The following is a 26,842-nucleotide window of genomic DNA, read 5'->3' as shown; positions in this document are numbered from 1 at the left end:
TACAGCAGGGCTGCGCTGTAGATCGTCACTGGAGCAGGAAAGTAAATATGTTGGGAGTTTAATATGTAGATCAACAAGCAATTAAACCAAATGCTCTTTAAGGCCTTTGCTGTTTATTTTTATTTTTTTTCCTACAACAGCAAATTACAGAAGCAGTATTGAAAATAAAAGTCTCATTTTCTTGTAAAAAAAAAAAAAAAAAGAAAAAAAAAGAAAATAAATCTGCACAAAATTCAGAAGACAGTACAAAACAAAGCATTAATACAGGATGTACATTTAAGGGGAGAAACATTTATGTTGAAAAAATCTATTATGCCTTTTTCGATAATGAAAACATCTCAGTATTTTTACATTTCAGAATTATATGAGATCTTCTGAAACTATGTATAAAAAAGTCGAAAGAAAACGAACATGTTTTTGTGTTTTGATTTCCATTTTCTTTTTTTTCCTTTTTTTTTGTAAATCAACATTAGAAACACATAAACCTTTTAAATCTATTTTTCAGTGCAACATTATTTCTTCTGAGTCCACGCTACAGTATCCTTTTTCTCTAGTTGCTGCGGCTCCACTCCGCTTTAGCTGAAACCCTCGGCTGAGGAGAGCGGGTCACTGAATCTGAAAGGAACAAGCTGAGAATGTGTTCACCACGGCACAACATACAAAGGACACGGATTTGAAAAGAACAACATCACCCTTTTCAGTATTAAGTGTTTGATTGTTTGATTGTGGTGTTTAAAACCAGAGTTTCAGGACCCCACAGGCCCCTTTTGTCCTTATACTTTCAAACTCACACGGAGTTCTCTCAGAATCTCTTTCCCTTGAGTTTGTAACGGAGGGATTGTCTCATCTGTCCATCTGCAAACAAGAGTCTCAACAGAGATTTGAAGAGTTCACATCACAACATTTGCAGTTTTTTCTTTTTTTTTTTCCTTAAAAAGAGATAGAAAAACAGGCTGTTACATGTTGCTCTTCTCTACAAATGTCCTGTTATCCCCCCTCTCAGTCTCCTCTCGGGGGTCTCTAACAGGGCACATAGTTGGTTCTTTTGTGAGAGGTAACCATTAATAAAACTATGGACCACTGATGAACGGTGGTCTTGTAGAATTCTGCGTGTTGGTGAGAGCCCCCATCAAACAAAGAGGGGCGACCATCCTTTGGTAAAGCCACTGAGGGAGGCCAGGTGACCTGATTCAGGTGATTCCACTCGATCCCTCGATGTACCAGTGTCCCATCCCAATGACATCAGCTCTGACATCACAAAATTATGGCTGCTACATGTAAAACACGTAAAACTCTTTGCGGCCCGAAAGGCCTTCAGCTACACTATGGCATGTGGACCACATAAACTGGGTTTATCATGAGACACATGTGCCTGGCTAAATCACGGATAGCACCATTCTTCAGTTAGTGAGTCAACCCCTCTTAACAGAATTCTATCACGAGGGAGTCAAAGTGCATTCAAGCTGCATTGTCCAGATAGCACTTCTTCAGTTAACAATCCACAGTGATGTTGGAAGTGATAAGCAAGTCTTGCTCCTAACTAAAGCAAAGCAGTGGTGATTGCTGTTTTTTTTCTTTTGGTTTGCAAGTAGATATTTGATATATTTTGCCACCTCCTCTGATATGGACATGTCTAATTTTACCCTAGCAATCAGTCAAACCCACAGATGAGTTACGATGAAGATACACAAGATTAGTAGTGTGGAGTTCCTCTCCATAACATGTTTTTTTTGTGTGCATGTGATACCTTTTAATTAATTCCTTTGGTGGTTTTTGTTTGGTGGATGTTTCAATGACAGATGGCTTGAATGCACATTGAAATTGCTGCAACACACAACATCTTGCTTGCCTGAGCAACATAAAGTTATCACTGCACCTTCCACAAAACAGTCAAAATATTGTATTTACACACCCGTGGAAAAAAGGGATACTGCAGCTTTTTTTTTTCCTTTTTACTTTCTTTAAAAAGGGCAATAAAATATATTAAAACTTATTTACAGTGTGTGGTTTTTGGACAGAAAACAAACAAACAAACAAAAAAGCGCTGTGATGAACTACTATCCTGGTTTGCAGGTATTTGTAAGATAATGAGTCCCTGTTTCCTATCCTCAAAACTCAACCATAAAAAAAAACAAAAAAACAAAACAAACACAAACAAAACACCCATATCAACAGCGGAGGCTAACCAAAAGGTACTAAAGGCACTGTCAGAACCATACATTGGGACTCTCACTTTAGAGTGATAGGGGTCAAAGGGGAAAGGGGACATGTTTCAGGATAATGGGTTAAGGGCACACACTGTGTGCCACACCATGGTGCAAATCTACAGCTTTGCCAGATATGGTTCATTAAGGATTTTCGATACATCTCTTTTAAAACTTAAAAAGAAACAAAAGCCTTTATAGACTGATACTAAAAAAACAGCTTTCTTTCCCAGAAAATGATAAATACTTTTAATATTATTTATAAATTGGTCTCAACACCAGCATCCGATTGTAAAAATCAATGAAAATCAAAATACAAAATTAAAATATAATCTAAATCATCTGTACATTTTTTTTCCTGTATTTTATTTGTACACAGTGTCCCCTACTGGTAGGTTTTTTTTACTGCAGCTCCTGAGAAAAGCGTGGATCAGTCCAAACCTCCCACTGGTTCCTGAACCCGTCCCTCATCCAGTGAGTTGAGGGTGTTGGCAGTCCTGTTGAGCCTGCCTAGAGACAGTTTTGTGCGAGTTCCTCCTGTCATGCGGTCTCATGAATGTAGTTAGTCACATCTCATGCCTCTGAGTATGAGCTCTGTACATTGAGTTTGTCTTTTTTTAGCTTAACACCATCCACCAGTTCAAAGTTATAGTTCTCCAGGGCTGATAAGTTCCTCTCTGACATGGCACCATGCGAACAGGCGCAATACAAAACCACTCCGCAGATGGCCCCTAGGAAGACCCCCAGGGCAGACATGGCGATGATAGTGATGAGAATGGGGTCGAGCGTCTTCAGCATATTGCCTGCTCCACTGATCTGGTTGGTTTCAACAAAGTCCGGATATTCTGTGATTCCCTCAACTGGAGGGGAGAAACGGAAACAGAAGCGGAGATTGAGAATAGTCTAATATATACCATGAAGAGCAAATATTTCCTGAAAAGGCTTAGTATGACATTAAAACGTTAAATTAAATGACATACGGATTTCATTGAATTTGTCTTCAGGTAACATCGGTTCAGTGGACACATCAGGATCTTTAAACAGAAAATCTCATTAAATACAATGCTGCAAGAAAATCAATTGCAGTCAGACCTGTATAGTCCTGTTTCAAGTCAGAAATTAATTACAGGTCCTGGAACTACCAACAGTAAAATCCTCACCTTTGCAGTCTTGCATACTGAGCCCATTGATAACCTTAATGTCATCCACAGCAATGTCTCCCCAGCTCTTTCTCTCCACAATACCTTCAATCACCACCTTAAAAAAAGAACACAGTGAGCTTTGAGAAAAATTGCTGACAAAATGTTAAGTGGCCCACATTAAAACCTAAGTTAGTCAGGTACAGATAGACAAGTGGCATAGTTCATGAGAATTTACCTGATAAGGTTTGGCGGTGCGTGGCACAGGGACACGACCCTCCCTCCAGCGGTTGCCTTGGTGACCGCTAACCATCCACAGTAAGATGTCAGCAGATCCATCCACTGTCTGTTTCCGCTGTTTGACATGCAGCGTGCCGATGTGTGACCCGAACATATGATACCAAAAGGACACACATAGGTCAGAGTCTGGGGAACTGACCATAGGGCTCACCAGCCGAGCCACCTCAGTCTCTTGGAGACCAGTCGCTAAGGTGTAGATGAAATTCCCTGATCCACCTGTTGAATAAATAAACTTGGGTTACAGTCAAAGAAAAGTTCTGGGACTGAACTGAAATGTAATTCTAAGCATCATGAGGTTACACATGTTACAAGTCCCTTCTGAATAGGGTGCTCACCTGTGTGGTCCATGTTGGGTCCAGTGTTCAGCGTGGGGGTACCGCTGGACTGGATTTGCCACTTAGAGCCAGTGTCCTCTGACATCCAGCTGCAGAAGGATGGATCATTGGCCAAGCCAAAGTCGCAGGCAAACCACAGAAAACCTGCAAGTGTGTTGAAGATGAGTTAAAGACATGTTTCACTGCAGATCACACTTCATTACAAAAGGAGAAATGTGAATAGCTCTGGGATGTGCCCACACTATGAATCAAGGACCTATGATGAAGTAACTGCAGACTACACAAAGGGGCTTCTTGTGTTTACTCTGATCAGGTACAAGCACTAGAGGGCAGCAAAGCATTGTGGAACAAAAGCTTAGAGTCCTACTTGTGTGAGATAGAAAATAGATAACTCAGGAAGGGTAATCAGTTTGACTAAGAAAGCAAAATATGGCTGTGACATGATATGGAGAAAAGACTGTCTGCTGTATTGTATTACAGGCACAGCATAACGAATGGATGGGAAGACAGGGTCTGGACATGGTGTCCAGTTGAGACAGAGACATTCATAACATCCCGTTGTGAAATAAGGATTTTAATGAGTGTAGGGATTTGAGATTTGAAGACAGTTATGCTAGCAGTGCCGAGGCCGCTCTCCAACAATGCAATCCCCCATGGATACATGCCACACCAAAGGCCAGAAAATGTGTGGAAGCTTTGGTGTTTTCAAATTGGATAAAGAAAGAGTTCCAACAAACACATGGGAGAGATATGTTTGGGATATTAGCCATGGTTTTACACTCCAGCATGATCTGCCCTTAGAGAGACGATGAGGCTTCCTTCCAAATAACAAAATATATGAGCCAGCATTCCCTATAATAAAGGGAAGGTTTTAACTAGTTTCTGCAGGCAATGACTCTATTTACTCATTTAGCACAAAGGATGGAATTCCCATGTGTAACCACATTTCAGACTATAAGCCACTTTTCACATTGAAATTGCACTCCCAATTAAAATGGTTTTGGTTTTTCTTTTTTTTTTCCATTATTGGAAAGCTTTGACAGAGGCAACCAACAAGTTCTGGATAAGATGAGCAGCCACATGACTCACTTGGCCATTTCATAAAAAGAAAAGTAGACTTTCCTGCTGAATGCCAATGGAAACTACATCCTTGGAGATTAGGGTGCATACGCATGCACAGATCCAGGCACACACACAGGTCTTATCACCATGCATGGTTTGATATTAAATTTATCTTTACCCATAGATACTTGGTTAGATTCATGCAAACAGACCTAATCCATTATCATAGCTTGTACCCCAGCAGACTGCAGACAGACCACAGAGCCATCTGACTGGGTGAATGAGGCTGGGTGGAGCCTATAGCCCATTAGCCAAGGTCAGACTGGGGCACTGTCTCTCAGCTGGCTGCTGCCTCATCAGCTTGCTATAGGACACATTGCTGTGTGTGTTTGTCTGTGTATGCGGCCCCTGCTGTAGTCATCCCCAATGTGCTTTCCGGTTTTGTGTTTTGTGTGAGTCAGTGTCGGCCCAGTGATTAGTGATTATGCTGATATGGCAGCACCAGAGCACCAGTGCTAATCATCAGCTAGCATTTCATCACACAACCTCCCTCACCCTATCAGAAGGAGCCTCTCAGGACCATATCATCAGCTTTAATAACAGACACACATCAGTGGAGAAACACTGCCTTCTTCTGGCATTCATTTGCTAACGTATGCATCCTGATTAAAGCACGGTAATAATTTCAAAACAAACCCTATGCAGTTAAACATTCACACATTATTTCATCATCCTTGTGTGCAATCTCAAACGACATCAGATTCTGTTTAGAAAGCTGTGGTAAAAGAAAACATAGTTTTACTCACCAGGGATAGTATCCACTTCAGTAGTAGTGGTCTCTGGCATCATGGTACCTGTGACAAAATGATAAGTTAGCCTTGCCTTATATACAGTTCCTTTTCAAAAAAACACACTGATGCACTACCCATGCTGGCTAAATTGAGCTCATCACCACATAACACTTTAATTAAATTCTTAGAAATATTCTCTTTCAGTTTATCTAATACATAGTACCTATATAATACTTTCAAAATACATGACAGAGACAGTGCCATGCTCATCATTGGAGACTGCTGGTTAATTGGGAGTGTGGGCAGCAGTGTGTGGTCGGGGAGTTACTGGGTACGTGGGAATGAGGCCGAGAGGACTAAGGAGGTGAAAGTGGAAATAAAAGAGAGGGTGGAGCTTGCCATGGTTAGAGCAAGTGCAAAAACCTTCTCTACTATGAGTTACCAGAGGTGGAGTCGAGAAATTTTAAGAGGGAGGTGAGAGCTACAGGTGTAGCTACTGGCCAGCCTACAAGCTGATGCATGCATGCCTGTGAGCTTGGTGGTATATAGATGGCATAGTGGATGTAGCAGGAGAAGTGGCGGCATTTAATTGAGGGGGAGCAGACCGATGCAAGCTATAGCAAATGTGAGGAGAGCAAGGGGGAAGGTGAGGAGGTTGGTCGCAGTCTCATGAAGGCGATGTTAGCACCTGTCACATCGTAGTCATCACCTGTGCCACTGTGGCAGCTTGCCTGGTCGTCATCACAATCATCTGATGGGGTAGTACTTGGAACAATGGTCGTAGGAGGCAGAGTAGGAGCTGAAAGATGAAGAAGCAGAGAGACAGCAGACAAAAAAGTTTAGATTTTAATTTAAACATGCATTTGTGCAAGGGCAGAAGGTGATGACCTTTGGCTTAATGGCTAAGTGATTGAGGTCACATTTAAAAAAAATGTAAACCATGGTTTCAATGTTTTGCTTAATTCTCTTAGGGATAATAAGTCAAGATCGACCTTTAGCTCTTGCACAGCAGTGCATTTTTTTGGTAAATCAATGTTAATAACATGTGCTTGAACATCCCTCATTAGGTTGCTGCATTTTTTAAAAATAAGTGCATTCAAACAAAACGGTCAGATATCCTAAGTAATGCAAGGTGCTAAACATTTTTCAACGTCACGAACTGTAAAGTTTGTTGGTATATAAGGTACATGGCTTTTAAGTCTGCCCTAAACCAGAAAATAACCTAAAAAAAACCAACAAATACACACGAACATATGTAAGAGCATCATGCTTTCCCCACAGCTAGATTCTGGGTTTCACTGGTGGTCTTGAACAATTAGGATCCCCCTTTTATCAAACTGCAGAAGTGTAGGTGTAAAAATAGACTTGAAAGTAATGCATGGTGCTTTTGGGTCAGGTGGTTGAAGCTTTAAGATGCAAAAAAAAGATTTAGGACTGGCTATAGGCAGACTCCCTGTGGCCTATCATTATGGCCCTGCTTCATGTTGGATGTGGGCAAGAACCAAGATCCACTCCACGCTCCGCTGCCACACAGCCGTCCTGTGGTCTGTGTGCCTTTGCATGTGTTTACACTGGCTGAGTAATGATCGTACTTCCCCAGTGCAGACGGAGGAAAAAGAACGAGGAGAGAGGTGGAGCAAGAGAGGTATAGACAGATTGGGCCTAACTGCCTGAAAAATGTGGACAGTATCTGTGAGTGTGTGTGTACGATCTTGAGCGGATGTGTGTGAGTCAGTGCTTCTGCTCTCACCCTCTGCTGGATGAAATATGAGGCAGATCAGCCCCTGTCAGATTCAGGGTGGGAGAGGTCAGGGATGGGGTCAGTACTGTGTCAGGGGAGTCTCTCACAGAAATGAGGATTTAGCCCTTCTGCTTTGGCTTGATACATGCACACACACACATAGAGCAGCACCTGTGCATGTGTGTGATGTATATAATTTCCTGTAACCACATGTTTGGCAAGGTGATTGCGGTTGCTCTGAGTGCAAACGTCTCTGAGTATGTGTGTGTTTGGCATTAACACTGAAAACAAGCATCATCATCTGACTAAAGCCCCCTGTGGGAGTCCATGAGGCTTACAAGAGAATGGGTCTCCCTGAAATCCAATATGTAAATCCACTTAGGGGTAGCAAGCTCCACACTCTTATATCGCTGAGCTGTTTCATTGCTACCTCAGCTTTAAGAGAGATAGATTAAGAGCCAGAAAAAAATAAGGGTTACTTCAAACATTGCAAAGTGTGTGCAGTCCTTTGAAAGACGAAAGACAAGCAGGAGCTGTGAGGAGTGTGATGGGGGCCAGGCTGCGACAAACAGCAGGCCAGGTGGGCTTTCATTTGATCCCCTCCAGAAGTGGCTAGCTATGGGGGCAGCTTTGATGTAACAGGGAGACAAGACAACTGTTCCTCGTAGGGATAAAGAGCATGAGCTAGACAGCTGTGCGCTCAACACAGGGAGCCCTCACACACATTTTTAAATAACCAGAGCTGTGGAAAAGACCTGACGTGCAAGCCTCTTCCAGCCATGACATAGACAAGGAAGATAGACTGTTCATCTCTGTGAGTCAAGACATGTCAGGTGTGAAGACATGAACACATCATCTGTGAATAGAAGTACTGTGATCCAGGTGTGACTACTAAGGTTATCATCTTGGCTAGAAAAAAAACCATTCCAGTTTTCAGACAGTTTTCACAGCAACACTTGAAATAAAAATGTCATTACCCTGAGTAAAAGTATTTTTACAGCACAAAATGTTAACAGTGTGGATAAAAGGTTTACTCTGGGTAATAACTTTATAACAACTGTCCAAAACACAATTGCCAGCCCAATAGAGAAATTAGCACCAAACAAAAAAAAAAAAGTCACAAACAAAATACATAAAAGACCATTAAGATAAAGCTGAGATGATGAAACAGATTTTGTCAGAAGCTCTAGCTGTTGTTCCCGCTTACCTTCAATCTCGCAGCCCAGGAGTTCAAGTCGCAGGCCCATCCCAGCAGGAGTGGCCCTCTCTGGATAAATTCTGATGAAACGGGTCAGCAGTGGCTCCACTGTCCTCAGTTCAGGAGTGTCGTAATTGCCGTTACCTTCAAATATCTGTCAAGGAAAAGGACAAAAAGCACAAAATAATACATTTCTGATACAGCCTCCAAACAGACTCTTAGACACTAACACAATGAGTAATAAGTGGGTAATGCAAGTGCTTGGTTAGGTGGAGAGTAATAGGGAAAATTGTGAAAAAGAAGATGACCAAGTCTCTCTCATCTGGCTGACATCTGAACCACAGCTTATGTGAGTAACACAGGGTAAAAGCAACATGACTCACACCTTTGTGAAAAGCAACTTTCCACTCTTTCAGCTCTGCCTCAGATCCTCTGCTAGGGAGGCAATAAACGTGGAAAAAGTCGGACATGTGAGATATTTGAAAGTAAGGGGGAACGTAGAGGACTGATGGAAGTAGATTAATGGCTATGATCACGTGACAGAGCCTGGTGAGTTTTAAATGCTTGGAACCTCTTATGGCAGCTAACTAGGAGAGGTGGGATATGGATCCTCCTCACTCCATTCATAAATCAACCATCAGCCCATCTGGATCAGATTTATACCCTGTCAGGGACACTTGTAATTGGGGACAGGCAACTGCAGCTCCTCATGAATGTGTGTGTGGCTGAATATAAGAGTATATGCTTTGTGGTATGTGTGTGAATGCATTTTGAGAAGTATGTGGAGTGTGTCCTCTGTGCAGGTAGTGATAAATAGACAGATAAATCTTTGGTTACTTCTCTAAGTTGTGCATTATTTCCTCTCCATTCTTCATCTTTTCTCTCCTCTTTTCCCTTGACTCCCTCTACCTCTCCTTTCTTTCTAGGGAGGTTTCACTATCCATTAAAAGGGTTGAAAAGTGTGTGTTGTGCAGAATACAAAGCAGGAAAAGAGAACTGGGGAAAAGATTTTGAGAGACTTGAGATGCTTAACTTAATGTGATTCAAAGCACAGCTGAAATTGACTTGCAGTGACTGCTGAATGACTCTCAACTTCCAGGTGCAACACTGATGAAAAGTGAATAAGTGCGTCATGATAATCATCAATATTTCTGATGTATCTGAAAGATTTTTAGAAGCACTGATTCAAATACTTTTTTACAACACCAAGTTAAGACCTCTCATTTGTTTGTCAGAAATCAAATCATCCATTGTAATTCATTCCCTTGACAGAAGTGTGCCTTCACAGATTGAAACGATCAAGAGTTCTTTAGTTAGGCTTAAGCTCCTAACTTCTCATCAGAACTAATCAAATACCCAAGTAATTTCGGTAATACAGGGCATTGCTGAAAGGTTTTGTGCATTTAACAAAAAGTATACAAAGAAAAACTCACTTTTGGCTTGTTCCCACTGGTGTCAGACACCATCCTCCAGTCGGAACCGTTGCTGCTGTAGCCGAGACGGAACTTCTTCATGAAGACCTTGTTTTCACGGTGCTTCCCTCCTTGGATGATCAAACCCTTCACCAGCTTCTCCTCGCCAAGATCGACCTGCAGCCATTCATTTGTGAAGGGCTGTGGCTGGGGCAGCAGGGTCCATCCTGTCCTGCTGGTCAGTAGCCGGGCATTCTCTGGTACCCAGCTCCGGTCTGTATGGGAGGATGCGGTGATCTGGTTGTCTGTGATCAAGCCTGACACCATGCCCAGCATGCCCGAACACGGGTACTCTGAGGAACAAAAAAAAAAGAAAGAAGCAAAAGGTGCGTTATTTTTTATGTGAACTAATGAAAACCTGCAGAGATGATGAATAGGGACACAGAATATGACATATATCCAAGAGCATGTTCAACATAACTTACTGTGACACAAGTCTAGTTTGGTGAGTTTGGGGCTCATAGGTGCAACAGGGGCAGCCATAGTCAAAGCGAGGAGGACCATTATTCCCTAAACTCTTTGTGCTGTTACTGTGATCTCCCCCTTTATTCTTTGTTTCTCTATGTCTGCAGATCTCATGCATACTAATTCTACTGCCTGAAGCAGTTGTCTCCAGGCAGCCAATTAAAACTCCTCTCGGTTGGTGTTTCTACCTACTGCATTCTGGGAGCCCTTGTTCTTTTCATCTCTCCACCCCTCCCTCCATAGACTCGCATAGACTCACACACAAGAATAGATTCTCAGTGTGTTTTATCTGGTGCCCTCATCTACACATCTACCTTCTGCTCCACAGCTGTCGACATTTGTGGGACCCCATCTTTGAACACTTTGCTGTTCTTCTTCCCTCGAATTTCAGCTTCTCAGATCTTATTCTATCTTAACTCTCTATGATAATTTGTAGCTTTGGATCCTTCTTCCATTTGTTCCAAAAGGCAGATAGCTGTCTTTGAATTTTTCATCAACCTCTCATCACAGTGACAAACCCCTTATATTGAAAGCTGAACAGGGTAACAACATGTTGCTCCAGCTTGGAAACATGTGCACAGTGGGACCAGATTTCTTTTTAACTTCCCACATATTTTTGCCTTTATATAACAGAGATGATGACGTTAAACCTTGATTTAACATTAAGTCAGAATTTTAAATTATAAGACTCAATTGTATACTTTGCTTTGTGGTATTTTTTTCTTATTTGGTCATTTAATATGCTACATAGGATACAGGAATTTAAAGTTCATGTTGTAACTGCCAGCAGTCTTACACTTAGCAGCTTGTGTAAGGCTTAAATGTTCCTGTCTGCCTTGTTCCAACTTTCTTCTGATATTCAATCCCAACACAGAGTTTGCCCTGCAATAACATTTGTCCCCCACAGAGGGATAAATCCAGGCGTTATCACATGTCGTGTGTCTGTTTGAAACAAAGTGCTCAGTGTACTGGTGCAGCGCTCAACAGCATAGCTGCATCTGGGAAAAGTCAGCAAAGTCTTATAGAACAGGGCCTCATTCAGACAACCTTTCCAGTTATCTAAAGCAGCTCCTATACAAACCTATGAGACTGATCCCTGGTCCTGCATCAAAATGCTAGCGGAAGATTTTTTCTTGGATTTTTCTTTCTACTTTCTTTCGTCTATAGCCAAGATCTGTTTGAAAGTGATCAGAGGAGCTAGCCTCTGGCAGAGCAAAGCTTAGGCAGTGCACTCGGAACGACTTTGATGTGGGACGATATGAGAGAAAGGTACATACGTGTGAATGAAAGTGTGTACATGTGAGAGAGAAAAAAGAGACTGATCTGAGTTTAGACACTTGAGTGAACTCCCTGCATCATCTGGAGATGCTAATCGACTTCAGCTGCGATCACAGAAGCTGGGGAGATGGCATGCATGCAATGATCCACCCAGTGGAACAAGCCCTTGTGTTTATGTTTGTGGACAGTAAGAGAGAAGATGATCAGGGCTAAGTTGCCCACATTTGAGGTTTGGGTGGAGCATCAGTGGTTTATCAGAGATATATTTATACACTGTGGCATATTTGCAAACAACAGGGTGGTAGATCTTTTTATTAATGAGTAGTTAAGGTGGATTTTGTGACATTCTGGGGTTTAACCCCTCCTTTCCAACGATGCCTGAATAATTTTTTTACTTTAGTAGTGGAAGGTGGGACTGTCAGTTTGGTGCATTGCTCAGCTGCAACTATGGCAACCCTTTTCTTAAGAATATGTGAAGATGTATCTAAATAGCTCTCCATCGTTTTAGTTTTTTTTTTATTAAAGTTTTGGTATCTGGGATCCATAACTCAGTGTAGAACAGAATGAGTCACAGAGTTTATGCAGTCCTCAGAGACCTCACTTTCTCCTCCCTGATGCTGGTCGCCTGCAGTGGAGTTGGCAGTGTCTTTAGAGCACCCAGGGGTGCTGACGTCATCACAGAGGCCCTGTGGTGACTTCGATCCTGTGATGTGTTTATGCTCTGCACAGCGGTCTGATTATGTGCCACAAACACACGCCCCAGCTGTAACCCTGCTGTACCAGCAGTGCCCTTGGCTATTACATGAACAGCCTTGCATATGTAATGTATAAGTGGCTCCGTACAAAAAAGCACAGAACACTCAGAGACTTTACATATGAGGGCATTTAAATGGCAAAGGATTCTGACCCTAACCTCAATCCAAGGTTTACGATTGAACAAGTAATACTGACAGAAGAGGGTTACTTTATTTTTTTCTGTCCATAACACACTTTCTAGGTACAGAAAAAAATAAAACACGCAAGCAGGCACTAATTAGAATTCGAGACACATGTTCCTAATCCCTCAGAGATGAAGAAAGATATGCTAAACCATCATGGAAAGACAAGAGGAGTGCAACCCAAATCCAAGTTTTGTTAGGAAAACACAAAGTGCAGCAACAGAAGAGGCTCAGAACAGCAGGAGGGACGGGACCATATAGAGCCTACCGAGCTTAGAGTCTCTAGGCCTTCTGTTTACTCCATATAAATGGAATGAGATGCATCTAAACATGGGGTGACATGAACTGGTAACCCTTATTCATGTGTCACTATTATGTAGAAGCTAGGTTCAAATAGAGTCTCATTTCACCCGTGGCGGAGACAATGTGGTTGTGCAACTGAGGCTTGCTTTGGAAATAACCATGAGAAGGAAGATAAACAGATGGAATCATAAACAAAGTAAAGCGCACCAGCTCACTAGTAAATTTCAAAGTGTTCACTTTTGTGTAAAATCATGTATTTTTCGTGGCAACTCTGTGCAAAGATAAAGTTGCGATTCGTGAGCATATGAATGAGGATTAACAGCGATCAGCAGTAACCAACCTGATATCTTGCAGCCATACACCTCGAAGCGCAGTGCAATGCCTGTTTCCCAGGCAAAAGGACGGATCCGGATGAAACGTGTCAGCGTGGGTTTGGGCAGCATCGTCTTGACAATGTCTGTAGGGTTGGTGTTGCCTTGGAGTATCTGAGAAAGTAGCACAAGAGGAGGAAATTGTTGGCAGAAAATGCTTGGCTACATCTAGAATTAAAAAAAACAAAGCAAAAATGTTCAGGAAAATATTGCTACAAGTGATGCTCATTAATGAACAGATTCACTGTTGCACCTGGAATTGCTCCTTGTACCACATGCTACAGCTGAAAAACTGTGATATTTGAGGCTGAATGTTTAACACTGACAAGAGCAGGTTGCTTCATGAAGTCCTTTTACTGTCTGCTTCAGATCTGGTGTAGGTTTTACTGCAGTGTCTCACTGAAAGGTCATAGATGTCAGTGTTCTCCCCTGAGGTCAATTGACAGTTTACTAGTACCACACAAAGAGGTCCGCCACAGAGCCAAACAACTCCCTGCAATCTGTCACAGTTCATTCTGAGTAATTGAATCTCAAAGGTGACCACAGAGCCTCCCTGACTGAGATGTTATGGGATGGGAAAGAACCCAGCTGGGAGTATTAACATGGACGGAAGGAGAGATGGAAGTAAGGCTAATCTGGGATGAACTGAAACATCACCAGGTCTGATCCATTAGACTATACAACCACCAAGTCCTTGTGCAATACCCATCAACCAAGTCACTAAGAGACCCAGCTACAAAGTCATCCACTTTCTTAAATGTCACTCGGAGTCTAAATGTAGCGAGTGGAGAGTATGGCTTCCTCCACAGCCACACTAACTGCACGCTCAGCATGTAGAAAATGGTGCCCTTGCACACAAAAGCACTTTAGAGGCTGGAAAAACACAAGCCAGGCTTCCAGTGGCACCTTTAAGTTGCCACTTTACAGAACAGTGTGCTCTGGAGAGACCTTAAAAGAATCAGGCCTGGGGACATGCGTATATAGTCGCACTTGATTGGATGGTCTGTTGATTTGGAGAACTTTATTGTTCTGCTGGCAGCCTGACACCCTTTCATTCAAAAACAGCTCATGTGTTTACATTTGAGACAGGTATGGGGACTACAAGACACACATGCTTCCCTGCCCCTCTGGACACCCACAGTTGAGGCTGTGCTTGACTCCAGATGGACAAAACCTTGTCTATTTGACAAGCTGATCACCAGTGAACGGTTACAGCCTGCCGCGCTCCGGTCAAGCATGCCACCCCTTCCTTCCTTCCTTTTTTTGTCTTTGTCGACTGGACCCACCTCCACCAGCTGCTCAAACGTGACATTCTCAGCTGTCTCCATATATTAAAATCCCCTTTTACTCTTGTTTGTCTTTTGTCATCACTGCTTCTTTTACAACAAGTTGATGGGAGCCAGACATAAAATGGTGGCAGTCGTCTAACACAATCCTTCTTGTAGATATTATACTTTTTTTTTCTCCAGAAAAGTACGTTTGTTTTACAACTAAGCACTTTTTTAAAAATGGGTTGCATGAAGCAGTCAGAGCAATCTTTAGAGAAATATAAAGAATTTGTGAAAGGCGAGCCAAGGCCAGTGAAGCACTGATCAGACCAGGGACAATAGAAGAGTGTTTTTCATCATCTAAAACAACCCAAATCTCAAAAATGTAATTTTGTTTCAATTAAATGCTCATCTGCCACGTGTCCATGCTTGTAACACGGATGCCCTTCAGAGATTATATACTATATATAAAAAAAAAAACTGAAAAAGAAATCCTGGCTGAAATGTACACTGTGTCACATAAATGTTAAAGACTACCTTCTGTTTTGATCCTTCTTTCAAAGTAATCCAGTCTTCTCCATTAGAGCTGACATCTACTTTGTAGGACTTGACAAAGTAAATCCTCCGCGTCTCCTGGGATATGGCGCCCTGGGTACCAATTGCTGAGACAAACCGCAAAAACCCAAGGTCCACCTGAGGAGAGTAAAGAAAGAAGTGAAACGTGTCTATCATGGTAAATTCCAAAGCAGCTGTTAGCCTCTTTTCCTGTAATGTTTAGAAGTGGCCTGATTAACTGGGATACATCCAGTTAAATGTAATGCATTTTGCTTGTTGAAATGCATGAATAACTTGAAGAAAAAGCTTTCATTGCGCAGCTAGCATGAATAATACACAGACGAGAGTTAAAAACATAGCCCTTCTATCAGAACCACCTCTGGCCACAGTCTCATCAGCTGCTACCTGGAATTTGATAAACAGCAATGAAATGATACTCACATTAATGAAAAAGACACAGGATGACAACTTAATTTCCTGAGATACGAGACAAGAGCTTATTGGATAAAAGTGAACGCTGAATAAAACAGGGTCTGCAATCACATTATCAAAATCGGCCAAGAGGAAAGAGGTACATAGACTGAATATCAAATATTGAGCGTTTAAAATATGCAGGGCTTTATAGAGTAATCATAAACTGCAGTGCATTACTGGAGGTCTATTACATTCTTACCCGGAGACAACCAGAGGTAGTGGGGTTAGAGAGGTAGATGAGTGAGAGTCTCAGTGTATGTCTCCTTATTTATATATTTTCATTTGATGCATGTGTGCCCAACATTCAGAAGTAATGCTTGGTTTAACTTGAGGCTGCTTTATCTCCCACCTGCGAACAACCATGCTTTCTCACAACCATGATGCACCCTGAACACATAAACACATTTATTCTCGCCATTCCTGACCTGTTTCTGTGGTAGAAAGAGTCTTCAAACTGGCTTTTGATCACGTCAGTGCTGCTGCCTGAACTCATTGGGACTTCACAGGTCTGAATGAGAAGGCAGCTATTTGCTCTGCGACTCATGTGATCTTTCAGCCACTAGTGATAACAAATGTTCTCCCTCTGACCACTATGGGGGCTAATTAAAACCACGTCCCATCCCTTGATCTAAAACAGATTTAAATAGTTTTGAAAACGCTTTCAAAAGATTCCAACCCCTCTGAGTAAAAGAAGCATGCTTAATTTTAACAAGCGTTAACACCACCTTTGACAGGCTGAGCTGACATTAATGAGGAGTAATGGGTTTTGCGTGCAGATGCCAGTAAAATGCAGAAGCAATGCAGGAAGCCAAGGCGTTGGTAGAATAGGTTTCTAAAATCACAATGAGAGACAAGGCTTTTGATGTTGACATGAGATGGGAACGGGCTCTGAAAGATGGTAACCAGAATCTTGAGTAGATGACTGAATCGACTCAGAGGAGATCAACTGTATGTGCATGTGTTTGGGTGTGTAAGGAAGAGCAACAACAGAGAAATCCTTATGTGAGAGTGAACATACAGACATAGTTGTGAGCACATTTTAAAGCAAGGCCATCTTTCTTCAAACATTTTAACAGAGCTCCAGAATGTTAAAACCATACAGTTAAGCTTTGCTTGCCAACCCTATATACAGCCTTGTACCACACTTAATGATTCAGAGCAAAGAGCAGGAAAAGAACATCTGCATGCCACAGGACACTAGCCATTCCTGCTCGTCAAATTCTCTTCCAGAAGCAAAAAGACATAAACAGATGGGAGCAATAAATGAGATTCCAACATATTCTTTCAGTCTCTCTTGGTTACTTTAAAGGATTTGGATGAATGGAGACTTACAAAAAAGTTAGACACATACTGTACAAAAACAGAATACTTTTGTTCCTGTCAACAGGCTTAGGGGGCTCTTACAGTAAGTCCCAGATTTCTTTTGAATCTACAAATAGAAACTAAATCAAATCCTTTCAGCGTCAGATGGCTTCCATTTAATAAGAGCTGAATTCCTCTCTGCAGGATAAATGGCTGTATGTGGCTGGCAGAGCTTGATGGGGAAAGCATGGGATGGAAGTGAAGTTTGGGTAGCTGTAAAGTACAGGCAGTTCCTTAATATCTGCAATCATTTTTCTGATATTGGACCAATGACAAAACAGCTTACCGTAAAGACTTAACTAAAAATGGACTAATAGGTATGCTAGAAATTTCTCTCTCATCAAAGAATCTCATTAACAGTTGTAAGCGTGCCTGGGAATGAAATGAGTACGGGAGCTAAGTGGGAACACTCACGGGTTATCAGATTAAAATACACGAGAGGGCTGATATACGGCTGATTTGATGAGAGTTAGATTTACCAAAGATTTTGATCAATATTCTGGATCTAGTGTGCTTTGTAAATCAATGTTTTTATTTCCGTATAAGTCAGCTTTTTCAGGAGTCCTCTCACCTTTGATGCTTATGATTTACCTGTGTGTGTAGGTTTGCAACACAGAACCATTTGAAAAGTCGAGTCTGTTGGGACAGTGAGAAACATACTTGGCAGGTGACTGGATGGACCCATCACAATCTCTAATGATCAAACTTTAACCAGTCAAATTAACAATCCACTGGTACTGGAGCCTTTATTCAAATTGAACTCTTGCTGAAGCCAGTCTAGAGAGAAGAAAAAAAATATGGATTTGTTCATTATTGTGGTAATCTCTGGAATCTTATGAGAATCCAGCTGCCTCACAGATTGACTTACTGCAGCTGTTTGAAAAGTTGTGAGCACAAAGTTTCAAGACTTATACAGCACCGGTCTAAAAGTGGCATCACAGACAGGTTGTGATGAGGAGAGTGGAAGAAAGAGAGTGTGAAGATAGAAAAAGAAGACAGCTACGGTACTCCAAGGAGGATAAAGGGAAGAGTACATAGAAAAAAGCTGGGAGGGGAAGTCAGCCACTGACAGTAATGCCTTACAAGATGTGAAGGACAGAAGCATTGGGTCCCCAGTGAAAAAGTGTGTGGACTAGATCAATTTCACAGACAGGGGCTGATAACAGGGCCTGGGTAATGAGGAAAGCTTGATTTATTAATGGCTGCTTGTTTGAGGCAAAAGAACTATGCTGAGGCTGTGCTAACAGACTGAGGTTACACGGGTCAGGGAGAGAAGACGGGCTGTCAGGATGCTTATATGTGGAGCAAAGTCCATTGTAAACCACAGAGACCACAAAGAAAACAAACAACCCTGGATAATGATTACTAGTGGGACTCATTTTATCCCAGAGGCTGGGACAGCACTTACTGACCTATATCCATAGACTAAAAACTAATGCTTAGAAATTGAAAGAAGACCACAGTGGATCTTAGGTAAACATATCACCCTCACATGATTATGGATTTCTCATTTAGAGCTGAAAGACTAAATGCTCAATGGCTGGTGTAATCACTTGGCACAGGGTGTGAATTATAACTCCTAATGTACCACTGCCATGTATGAAGAGAATTTACTGATCTTTCTGATAGTTATTTTTTCAATAAGAACATTTGGAATCAAGCCCACCTATAAATAAATAACACACATTCTGGGCATGCTTGTGCACAGTTACTTGTATCTGGAAAGGACCACACGACCTGAGTCATAAAAATGCCAGGTAGGGTAAGAAATCATCCTTGTTTTTCAGATACTTTCCATAAAGCAGTGGCAGACTATGTCGGCGAGACATGTCCTTGTCTCCCAGGAGTTCCTGCTCCAGCATAGTGCAGAATGGGTTCAACTCGCCCTCCTTGTATGTGGGTGTTCGTGTGTTCTAGGTGTTCTCTGCCTTCCTGTTATGAGTCTAAATAATGACTCAAAGTCTCATGTCTCATAACAGCCTAGGTGCGCAGTTTTAGTGGTTTCAAGTAGTGATGAAACCAGAAAAGCAAGAATTTGTCGTGCTCTGGCTTGTAACACCAGTCAGTTAAAGCCTGGTGTGCATGCAATTAGATCAACAAACTGACATTACCATCAGGCATTTGAATGGAGGTAAATCGTACGAGCGTGAGTTTAGGAATAGATGATGGGAATGAAAAACAGACACTATACTTAAGTATTTATGAGTGTTTGTAGAGTTTTAGTTAAGCTCCAAGATCATTTTGTAATTATCCCTAAATGGCAATGATAGCTTGGGGTGTGATCATTGGGTCTATTCATTACTCTCTCTGCTGTACTGCTGTATGACTCAGATGTCAGGACACATGACTTGTATTTGAGGCTAAAGCCAAGTCGATGTACACGCAGACATGCAGCTTATAAAGCCAAAGGTGAGAGGTTCAACAGACAGCTTAAAAAAAGGCCTTTGAGCCATTCTCCCCACTGCTTGATTGACTTATAATTGAGTTGCCAAGAAGTTACATGCCGCGATTTGCTCTCTGGAAGAAGAAGAAAATATTTTTCTCTTAAATCAATTTCTCTGCTTCCCCAACAGAGGGGGTAAAGCCTCTCATCTACATGTGTGAGTGTGTTTGTGTGTGGGCTGCTGCTGACTGAATATCTAAGGCCCCTAGGGAATGAGTTTATTCATTTGCTCTCACCAGATACAACAAGAGAAATGCTGAGGGTGATAAAGAAGGGAGTGCTCCCCTGAGTTTTAAATTCAAAGAACAGCTGGTCGACATAGATGGAGGTCTTGTTCCAGGAAACAACCTCTGGAAGTGCTTTATGGATCTCCAAGGATGGTATAGATACAGTCAAAGTAGATGAGGAGTCTCAAATCACATGTTTTTTCCGATTATTATGATTCCACATTCAAGTCTCATCATCCTTGTCTGTGTAAAGCAATGACAGAAATGTATTTTTGTAAACTGACATGACAGAGCTACGGACTAAAGAGGTAGGTTTGTGTCCTCAGAAGCAGTGATTCTAAACCAGCTTTCATCAGTCTGCTCAACAGTTTTAACTACAGTTTCTTTGGTGCTAGTAGGAGAAGCCTTAAGGAATAGCTTCATTACTTAAACAAGTAATTAATCCTTTTTTCATGAAAATTGTATTACTCAAAAGCTGCAGGACCTATAACTTGCACTCCCGACCTTCCATTTATTACATTATTCACCTGACAGAATTACAGGTTATTTTAAGCTTGCCGACTGCTCTTTGGCGGCATTAAATTATTGTCTTCACATGCGCTGATCATCTGTTATAGTGACAATGAGAAATGTATAGGTCAAATGACAACAATGATAATTCAGAAGATTGTCTGTTTTGTTGTATATGAAGTGTGCTTACCTATGCAGGATTAAAGTTTCCAATACTGGTTGCTAGAGGAAGGATTACAGTCTGGTTTCAAGTTTTTTTTACGCCTATGAATCATCTTAAAGACTCGAACTCCAGGGTCATTCCCATCCTTGCTACACACACATGACTAATGAGCTGAGTAATGATTATGAAAGCAGGAAACAGTGATGGGGACGGAAAAGAAGGTGACCTGAAGGGATGTCACGTCTGGAAGCTGCTTGATGATCCTTTCCCAGGATACACAGCTGCATATGATCATTTGGTGATGACTACTGCCTAAAGGGGTTTCAGCCATTTCTTTTTCTATAATACTGAAAATGACACTGATTACAGCTGAGCTGAATATTGTCTTTGGGTACTTATGCAGCACTATTTCATTTCATTACATCATGCCATGCCTTGTGTTTCGATTTCTAGTCCCACTTTTTGGCTACTCCAATCGAGTGTGGCTCTGAATCTCTGAATTGATTTTGCAATTGAGAGCGAGGCCCAGAAGCAGTGAGGCACAGACAGCCTCCATTGTTTCCATTTGTATGCCATGATGATGATCTCACCAGCAGCTGCATGCCAGCCTCTCCTTTGCTGATCATGCTAGAGTTCATCAAGTGAGAACTTGCTGTTAATTACCAGTCCATATTATAATTACTCATCACTCGGCAGGGTAGTAAGCCCTGGAATGGGAACAGAATTAAGAAAAGCCACAGTGAAAATGAAGGGGGCATTTTTTCAAATATCTGACTTGAGGTAATTGAGAAGATTTTTAGTTGAGTCAGAAAACAGGATATGGGAGAACATGCTGGTTTATTATCTGACGTTAGCCTTTGCACGGGGTCAGAGCTGCATTCTTCTTAAGGAAGTGTGTAATTATACAGTGTTTGGTTGGTCAGCGAGCCTGCTGATTCACAGTGCTGTTGACTTTATAGATTTTAGGAAAGAGGCTCAAGACAAGTCATGCAATCCCCAAGCCACAACCTGAATTAGTTTAAAACTAACATGTAATCCTGTTGTTGTGTGGTTAATGGTTGATTTTACCATGGAATTAATATCACATGAAGGAGATAAAGGAGCAATTTATGTCAACAAGCACCGATATGCTAGGTTTAGTGCTTTCATCTCAGAGGAGAGATTAAAGGCTTTTTCACATGACCTGAGCAAAGGGATGGTAGGTTTATCTCCTTTTATTACTAAACAAATTAGGTAATCAGAGACACATAGAGACTGGTGATTACCTACATACTGTTGGAGAAATTACACATCCTGGCAAGAATTCTGAGAATAATGGCAGGGGCCACTGAAGCAAACATATAGGTATGTATGGAATAAGATATACAGTATATTTCCATTATGGGAGGCTCAATGACGAGGCTTTCAGGTATTGACAGTTGGGTTCTTTCCAAGACAGTCTAAATTATTGATGTTGTGAGTATGCACAATCAATGGCAGCTGCCAGACAGAGATTCAGTCTAGCTGTCAGTCTTTTATAGGATCATTCAGATACAAAGATTCAGACTCTTGGTGCCCATCAGGTCCTTCCTCTGACATATTTGACTAAGTCATTCTGCATGATGTTGACTTCTTTATAATTTCCCAAAGTCCCGGAGGAAGCATTATGTTAGTCCATAAACATGCCATATCTTGCCCTTGGGGATGAATGTGTAGCACAGATGCAGGCATTTCCTTGCCAGTGCTATGTGAGTTCATAAAGCCAGAGACAGGTCATCGAATTGCTAGTTTGGTTTACCCACATTTATTCTTGTTTTAACCTGCCACAGAAAGGTCTGTTGCTCAGTGTTGATCCCCAAAGAAAGCAGTGGCTCACAGAAGCAGATGATATGCACAAACCTCCCCCTACCTTGATGCTGAGCTTTAATGAATCTTCAAAAGGAGACATGGAAGGAGGTGAAGAAGAATGGAGTAGAAAAGTTCTTGAAGGAGCAAAGTAAAAAGCAGGCCTGTTTTGAGGGGTTATTGCCTCTTTGTTTGCTCCCTCTTCCAGCCACAAACCCCTTAAAAGGACATCTGCCGATCTCTGTATACACCAAAGGATTGATTAATGACCTTGCTAACCCAGCACTCAATGCTGAACCATACCACACAAATCTAATTAGTGAGTAAAGAACCCACAGACTGTAGAGTCTTTTGCTCCTTCTGTCCATCAGAATGATGCAGCATTAAAATGGATGACAATTTTGGATTATGTTAAGAAAAGAAGAAGGAAAGCGTAGCAAAGGAAAATGCCCAGGAATCAAAAGCTGCCTGTCATGAATAATAAAACTGTTTGGCTGAAATTGCAGTCAGGGAATGATCATCAAATAAATAATTAATTGATTACTATGCATATGACTGTGCACTGAGATCATTTGTACATGTTGTGAGGGTGTCTGAGCAAAGTGGACAGGCTTAATGAAAGGGGAATGAGAAATTCTACTCTTCCAGTACCACTTGTGATAATTGGAGCTCAGGCTGCTTGGCAAAAGTGCATTGCATTCCTTAGAAAACATAAATTATTAGGCAACCACAGACTTTTCTGCTGCCTTTGAAATTGAAGATACGCAGAGTCTGCTTCAATGTTTTATCTGATTAGTGTTAAGAATCAGCACGTCCAGTAAAAGCCAGATTTTTGTTCCAAGACAAATCTACAATTTGATCAATACTTTATCAGGGAGTCTGGAGTGGCAACATATCATTGCGATCACTTCTGATATCCTATGACAAAAAGCTGGACATCAGGCTGGGAAACTTTAAATCTACACTAAACACACATTTGGCCTCTTCATAGAGACACATATTTAATGCAACAGACCATCCAGCTGCAGGAGGAAGTGGTAAAGGGATGCTATGTTTCTTCCTGATCCACTCAGACACATGCTGGGCTCCTCCGCAGGACAGAATGGACCCTGCCAGACCCTCCTACTCACCCAGAAATCCAAACAGACAGACACACACTCTAACATGGGAGAATGTACATAAACCTGCGCACATACGCAGTCGCACGCTGATCAAATTAGTGTGAAGGAGAGACAGGGCCCCCTAGGACAATATTTTCATTGCAATAATAAAAGAAAAGCTTGCTTATGACCCTCCCCAAGCAAATATTTGGCTTTAGTTCAGCTCTTTTATTCATCCCGGGAGGATTATGGCTTCATTGCTGAAGTTTTCAGCAATGAAGCAAATACTGTAGAAAAATAGTCTGAGCATTTACAAGGCTTGGAAGCTTAGGGTTAATAAATCAAAGACACTGCAAATGCATGTAGGTAGTGCTGTAGTGGGTGTGTTACTGGGGGGTTTTGTGATGTGAGTGGACTTGGGATATCTGTCTTATCCCCATCAAGGGATAAAGAAACTAAATCCATAATCTTCCCACATAAAGTTCCCTTGGCGGGTGATGATCGCTTTGTGCAGATAAGCTGACAGACGGAAAAATATGATGGAGCCTGTTTGTGTGTTTGAATGTGAGTGTGCGTGTGTGAGTCTAACGCCTGGACTAAATCCCAGCATCCCTGGAGGCTCTGATACCAAAAAAAAAATGAGGAAGTTATCAGGTAGGACAGAGAGACAGAGGGAGATAGGTAGACAGAGTGGTCAGAGGAAATTTTTGTGAAACTCTATTATCTCGACTGGCATTTAGCAGAAAGTTCTTTGGACGTTATGGAGAAGGTGAGTCACAAAGTGACCAAAGTTTTGTGAGAAGACATGTTGACTTTTCAGCTGTTATTTACACCTTTCAGGAAGCAATTATATATAACAAGTTAATAATTTCCTCTTTATGACATGAAAAGTGGTACCTGAATCCACTCCTTATTTGAGTCCTCTGCTGGCGTCCATGCATTTTCATAGTAGTTAAGTCTGGAGCGCTCTGGGGACCAACTGGGATTGTACTGGGATGAAGCCATGATTTGGTCTGATGTTATCTCTCCCGATTCCATTCCCAAAGGGTCACTGCAGTCAAAGTCTGAAAGTGGTGGAGGGACAAATGAGACAGAAAGAAGGCAGAAGAAAGGGGTGAAAGGGGAGAAAGTAAGATATGTTGAACTGAATCCTGAGCAACCAGAATATAGTCAGAATGCGCTTTCAGCATCCCTCAGAATCAGAGCTAATCTCTGGGGAGGAAGCCACCACATGACAAGCACTCAGTGCTGCCAGCCAGAAAAGAACAGCACATCAGCAATGCCTCAGTAAATCCTTTCTGTTTCTCTCTCAGTAGTTTTTAATGGAAGCTGGATGAATGTGTTCCCGCATTAAGACGTAAAAATGCCTTCATAAAACATTCAGTGTGGTTTATGCTAGTATTAGGTGTTAGAGGGACTTTCTCCCCTGTTATTTTTTCCACTGGCTGGATGTGTTTCCTTCACCTCCCTGAGGGCTGTTTAACAGTAACTTTTCTGGGTGCAGTTTAGGCGTGTTTATTATCTGTATTTAGCTGCCATATATCTTAGTCACTGGCCAAAACACTCATACCAGGCAGTGACTTCCGTTGATTGTGTTGACATGGGGCAGCAGTTCTAAAACTCTGTGTCTAAAGACCCTACTGGGTTTGGCCTCTTTAACCCCTGCAGGTCAGAAATGTTGATCCCTCTGTGGAGCAACCGTTGGAAAGACCTCTTGAACTAGACATGAATTGTTTAAAGTCACCATAAAGACAAGCAGGGGTGTTAAGGCACACTTCCACACATATATATATATATATATATATATATATACAAACAAACATAGATCACCTTTTTATTGTTGTAATACCATTTTTCTTCCATTGAAGAAGTCATGAATATAAAATCCTTTGCCAAATATATGTGCTTTTAAGTATACCCACTTTCAGAGGGCTTAGGACAAGGAGCAGTGTGGAACTGCTATTTGACTGCTGTCTCAGAGCTAACACAGATGGTCTACCCATCTGCCACACTGCTAGCACACCCTTAGTCAGTGGGTCATTGTGTGTGTTTAGATTTTTACAGTGTCAGTGCACGGCTGCATTTTGAGCATATCATATGAGCATTAGTCTCTGCGTGAGACCAACAAAACTGTTTAGCACCTCTCAACTCTTTTTCCTGTGCACTTTTATATAAAACTCTCTCATGTCGTCAAATTTCTTTCTTTCTTTTCTTTTTTAACTGAGACCCACATTATCATCCACGATCAATGAAAACACAAAGAGCTGTTTGTTTGCTGCTGAGGGTATCTGATCATGTGGGTTATCAACCATAGCTGAGTAGATAGCACAAAAAAATATAGGGTGGATGGAGGGAATATGAGCAAGAGAAACTTGTACAGGCAAAAAAACAAGGCCTTTTTTCAGCACCTTATCAGCTCCCATCAGTAGCTTTCAGCTAGAATGTACGCTTCCCCTCGCCATGCTGAGGCGAGAAAATCCACTGTGTATTATGCATAAGGGGATTATGAATGATTCAAGTGGTACAAGCCTGGAAGAGCAAAGGCAAAGTTTGGAGACATTTTTCTATCTTGGAATACGTCTGAATTGATGATGTAAGACCGAGCAACTCATTCTTAGATTGAAGAATTTACTGATCACAGGTCAGATATATCACAGTGCCTCTTATTGGTGAATGTGTTGAAGGTGAAGTTGACTAAAGTAATCTGATCTCAGACATGTGGCTGAAAGCAGTTATATAACTCAGAGAAATGACATCAGCAGTCATTGCGGTGTATCACTTTTTGGTGGAGCTGCCGTGAGTGCACATGTGTGCACTCTGCCTCCCCTTTTGGGCAAGACCAAATCCTTTTTGGAGATGATTAGTAGACTTGCTGCTTGCCATCCACCTCGGTTACTATTTAAATGTCTTTGCATGTCTTTGTGTATGGGGTGGTCTTGCTGCTGGACAGATTTATGGTTCTTACCAGAGCCCGTCTTCGTTAATGAAATGTTTAGATGGAGCGTTTTGCAAAATGGGGTCATGGGTGTCAAGCCCCATGACAGCAATGCAGAATGTAAAAGCCCTAGGGGTGTATATGTGTGTGTGTGTCCAGGCTGGTTGCTGATGGGGGAAACTGCCTTTTTGAGCCCTACGGGAACTTTGTGTGTAAACATAGGTCTTGTAAACAGTGGGAGGAAGACTTGTACCCTGTAACACATCCTCTAAATGAAGAAGCAGGGTTAATCTAATAACTCTTAAAGTGTCTTACGAGTGCAGATTTCTCAAAAGGGGACATCTGCTTCTCGCTTGTTTTAATGTTCCTCTGTTGGTTACTTCC

General features: G+C 41.7%; 1 protein-coding gene across 2 annotated transcripts in view; it reads right to left on the bottom strand.

Moving 5' to 3' along the window:
- Positions 1-434: 434 nt before the first annotated feature.
- The window catches only part of nrp1a (neuropilin 1a), a 56,225-nt gene continuing 29,817 nt past the window's right edge, over positions 435-26,842 (bottom strand). Inside the window, exons 7-18 of one of the 2 annotated variants that reach the window (XM_072378071.1) lie at positions 24,421-24,587; positions 15,403-15,558; positions 13,567-13,711; positions 10,204-10,535; positions 8,780-8,924; positions 6,520-6,630; positions 5,847-5,894; positions 3,979-4,122; positions 3,582-3,859; positions 3,365-3,461; positions 3,185-3,238; positions 435-3,064 (exon numbers count right to left, since the gene is read on the bottom strand). In XM_072378071.1, the coding sequence (XP_072234172.1) occupies positions 2,778-3,064; positions 3,185-3,238; positions 3,365-3,461; positions 3,582-3,859; positions 3,979-4,122; positions 5,847-5,894; positions 6,520-6,630; positions 8,780-8,924; positions 10,204-10,535; positions 13,567-13,711; positions 15,403-15,558; positions 24,421-24,587 (1,964 nt within the window). In that variant the 3' untranslated portion in view covers positions 435-2,777. The remainder of the gene's footprint in view (positions 3,065-3,184; positions 3,239-3,364; positions 3,462-3,581; positions 3,860-3,978; positions 4,123-5,846; positions 5,895-6,519; positions 6,631-8,779; positions 8,925-10,203; positions 10,536-13,566; positions 13,712-15,402; positions 15,559-24,420; positions 24,588-26,842) is intronic. The other variant, XM_072378072.1, reaches the window with a different exon arrangement.

Source organism: Leuresthes tenuis, unplaced genomic scaffold, assembly GCF_036924035.1.
Source record: "Leuresthes tenuis unplaced genomic scaffold, fLeuTen1.0.hap1 SCAF_24, whole genome shotgun sequence".
Lineage (NCBI taxonomy): Eukaryota > Metazoa > Chordata > Actinopteri > Atheriniformes > Atherinopsidae > Leuresthes > Leuresthes tenuis.
Note: the sequence above shows the minus strand (reverse complement) of the source record. Positions and strands in the feature narration are given on the sequence as shown.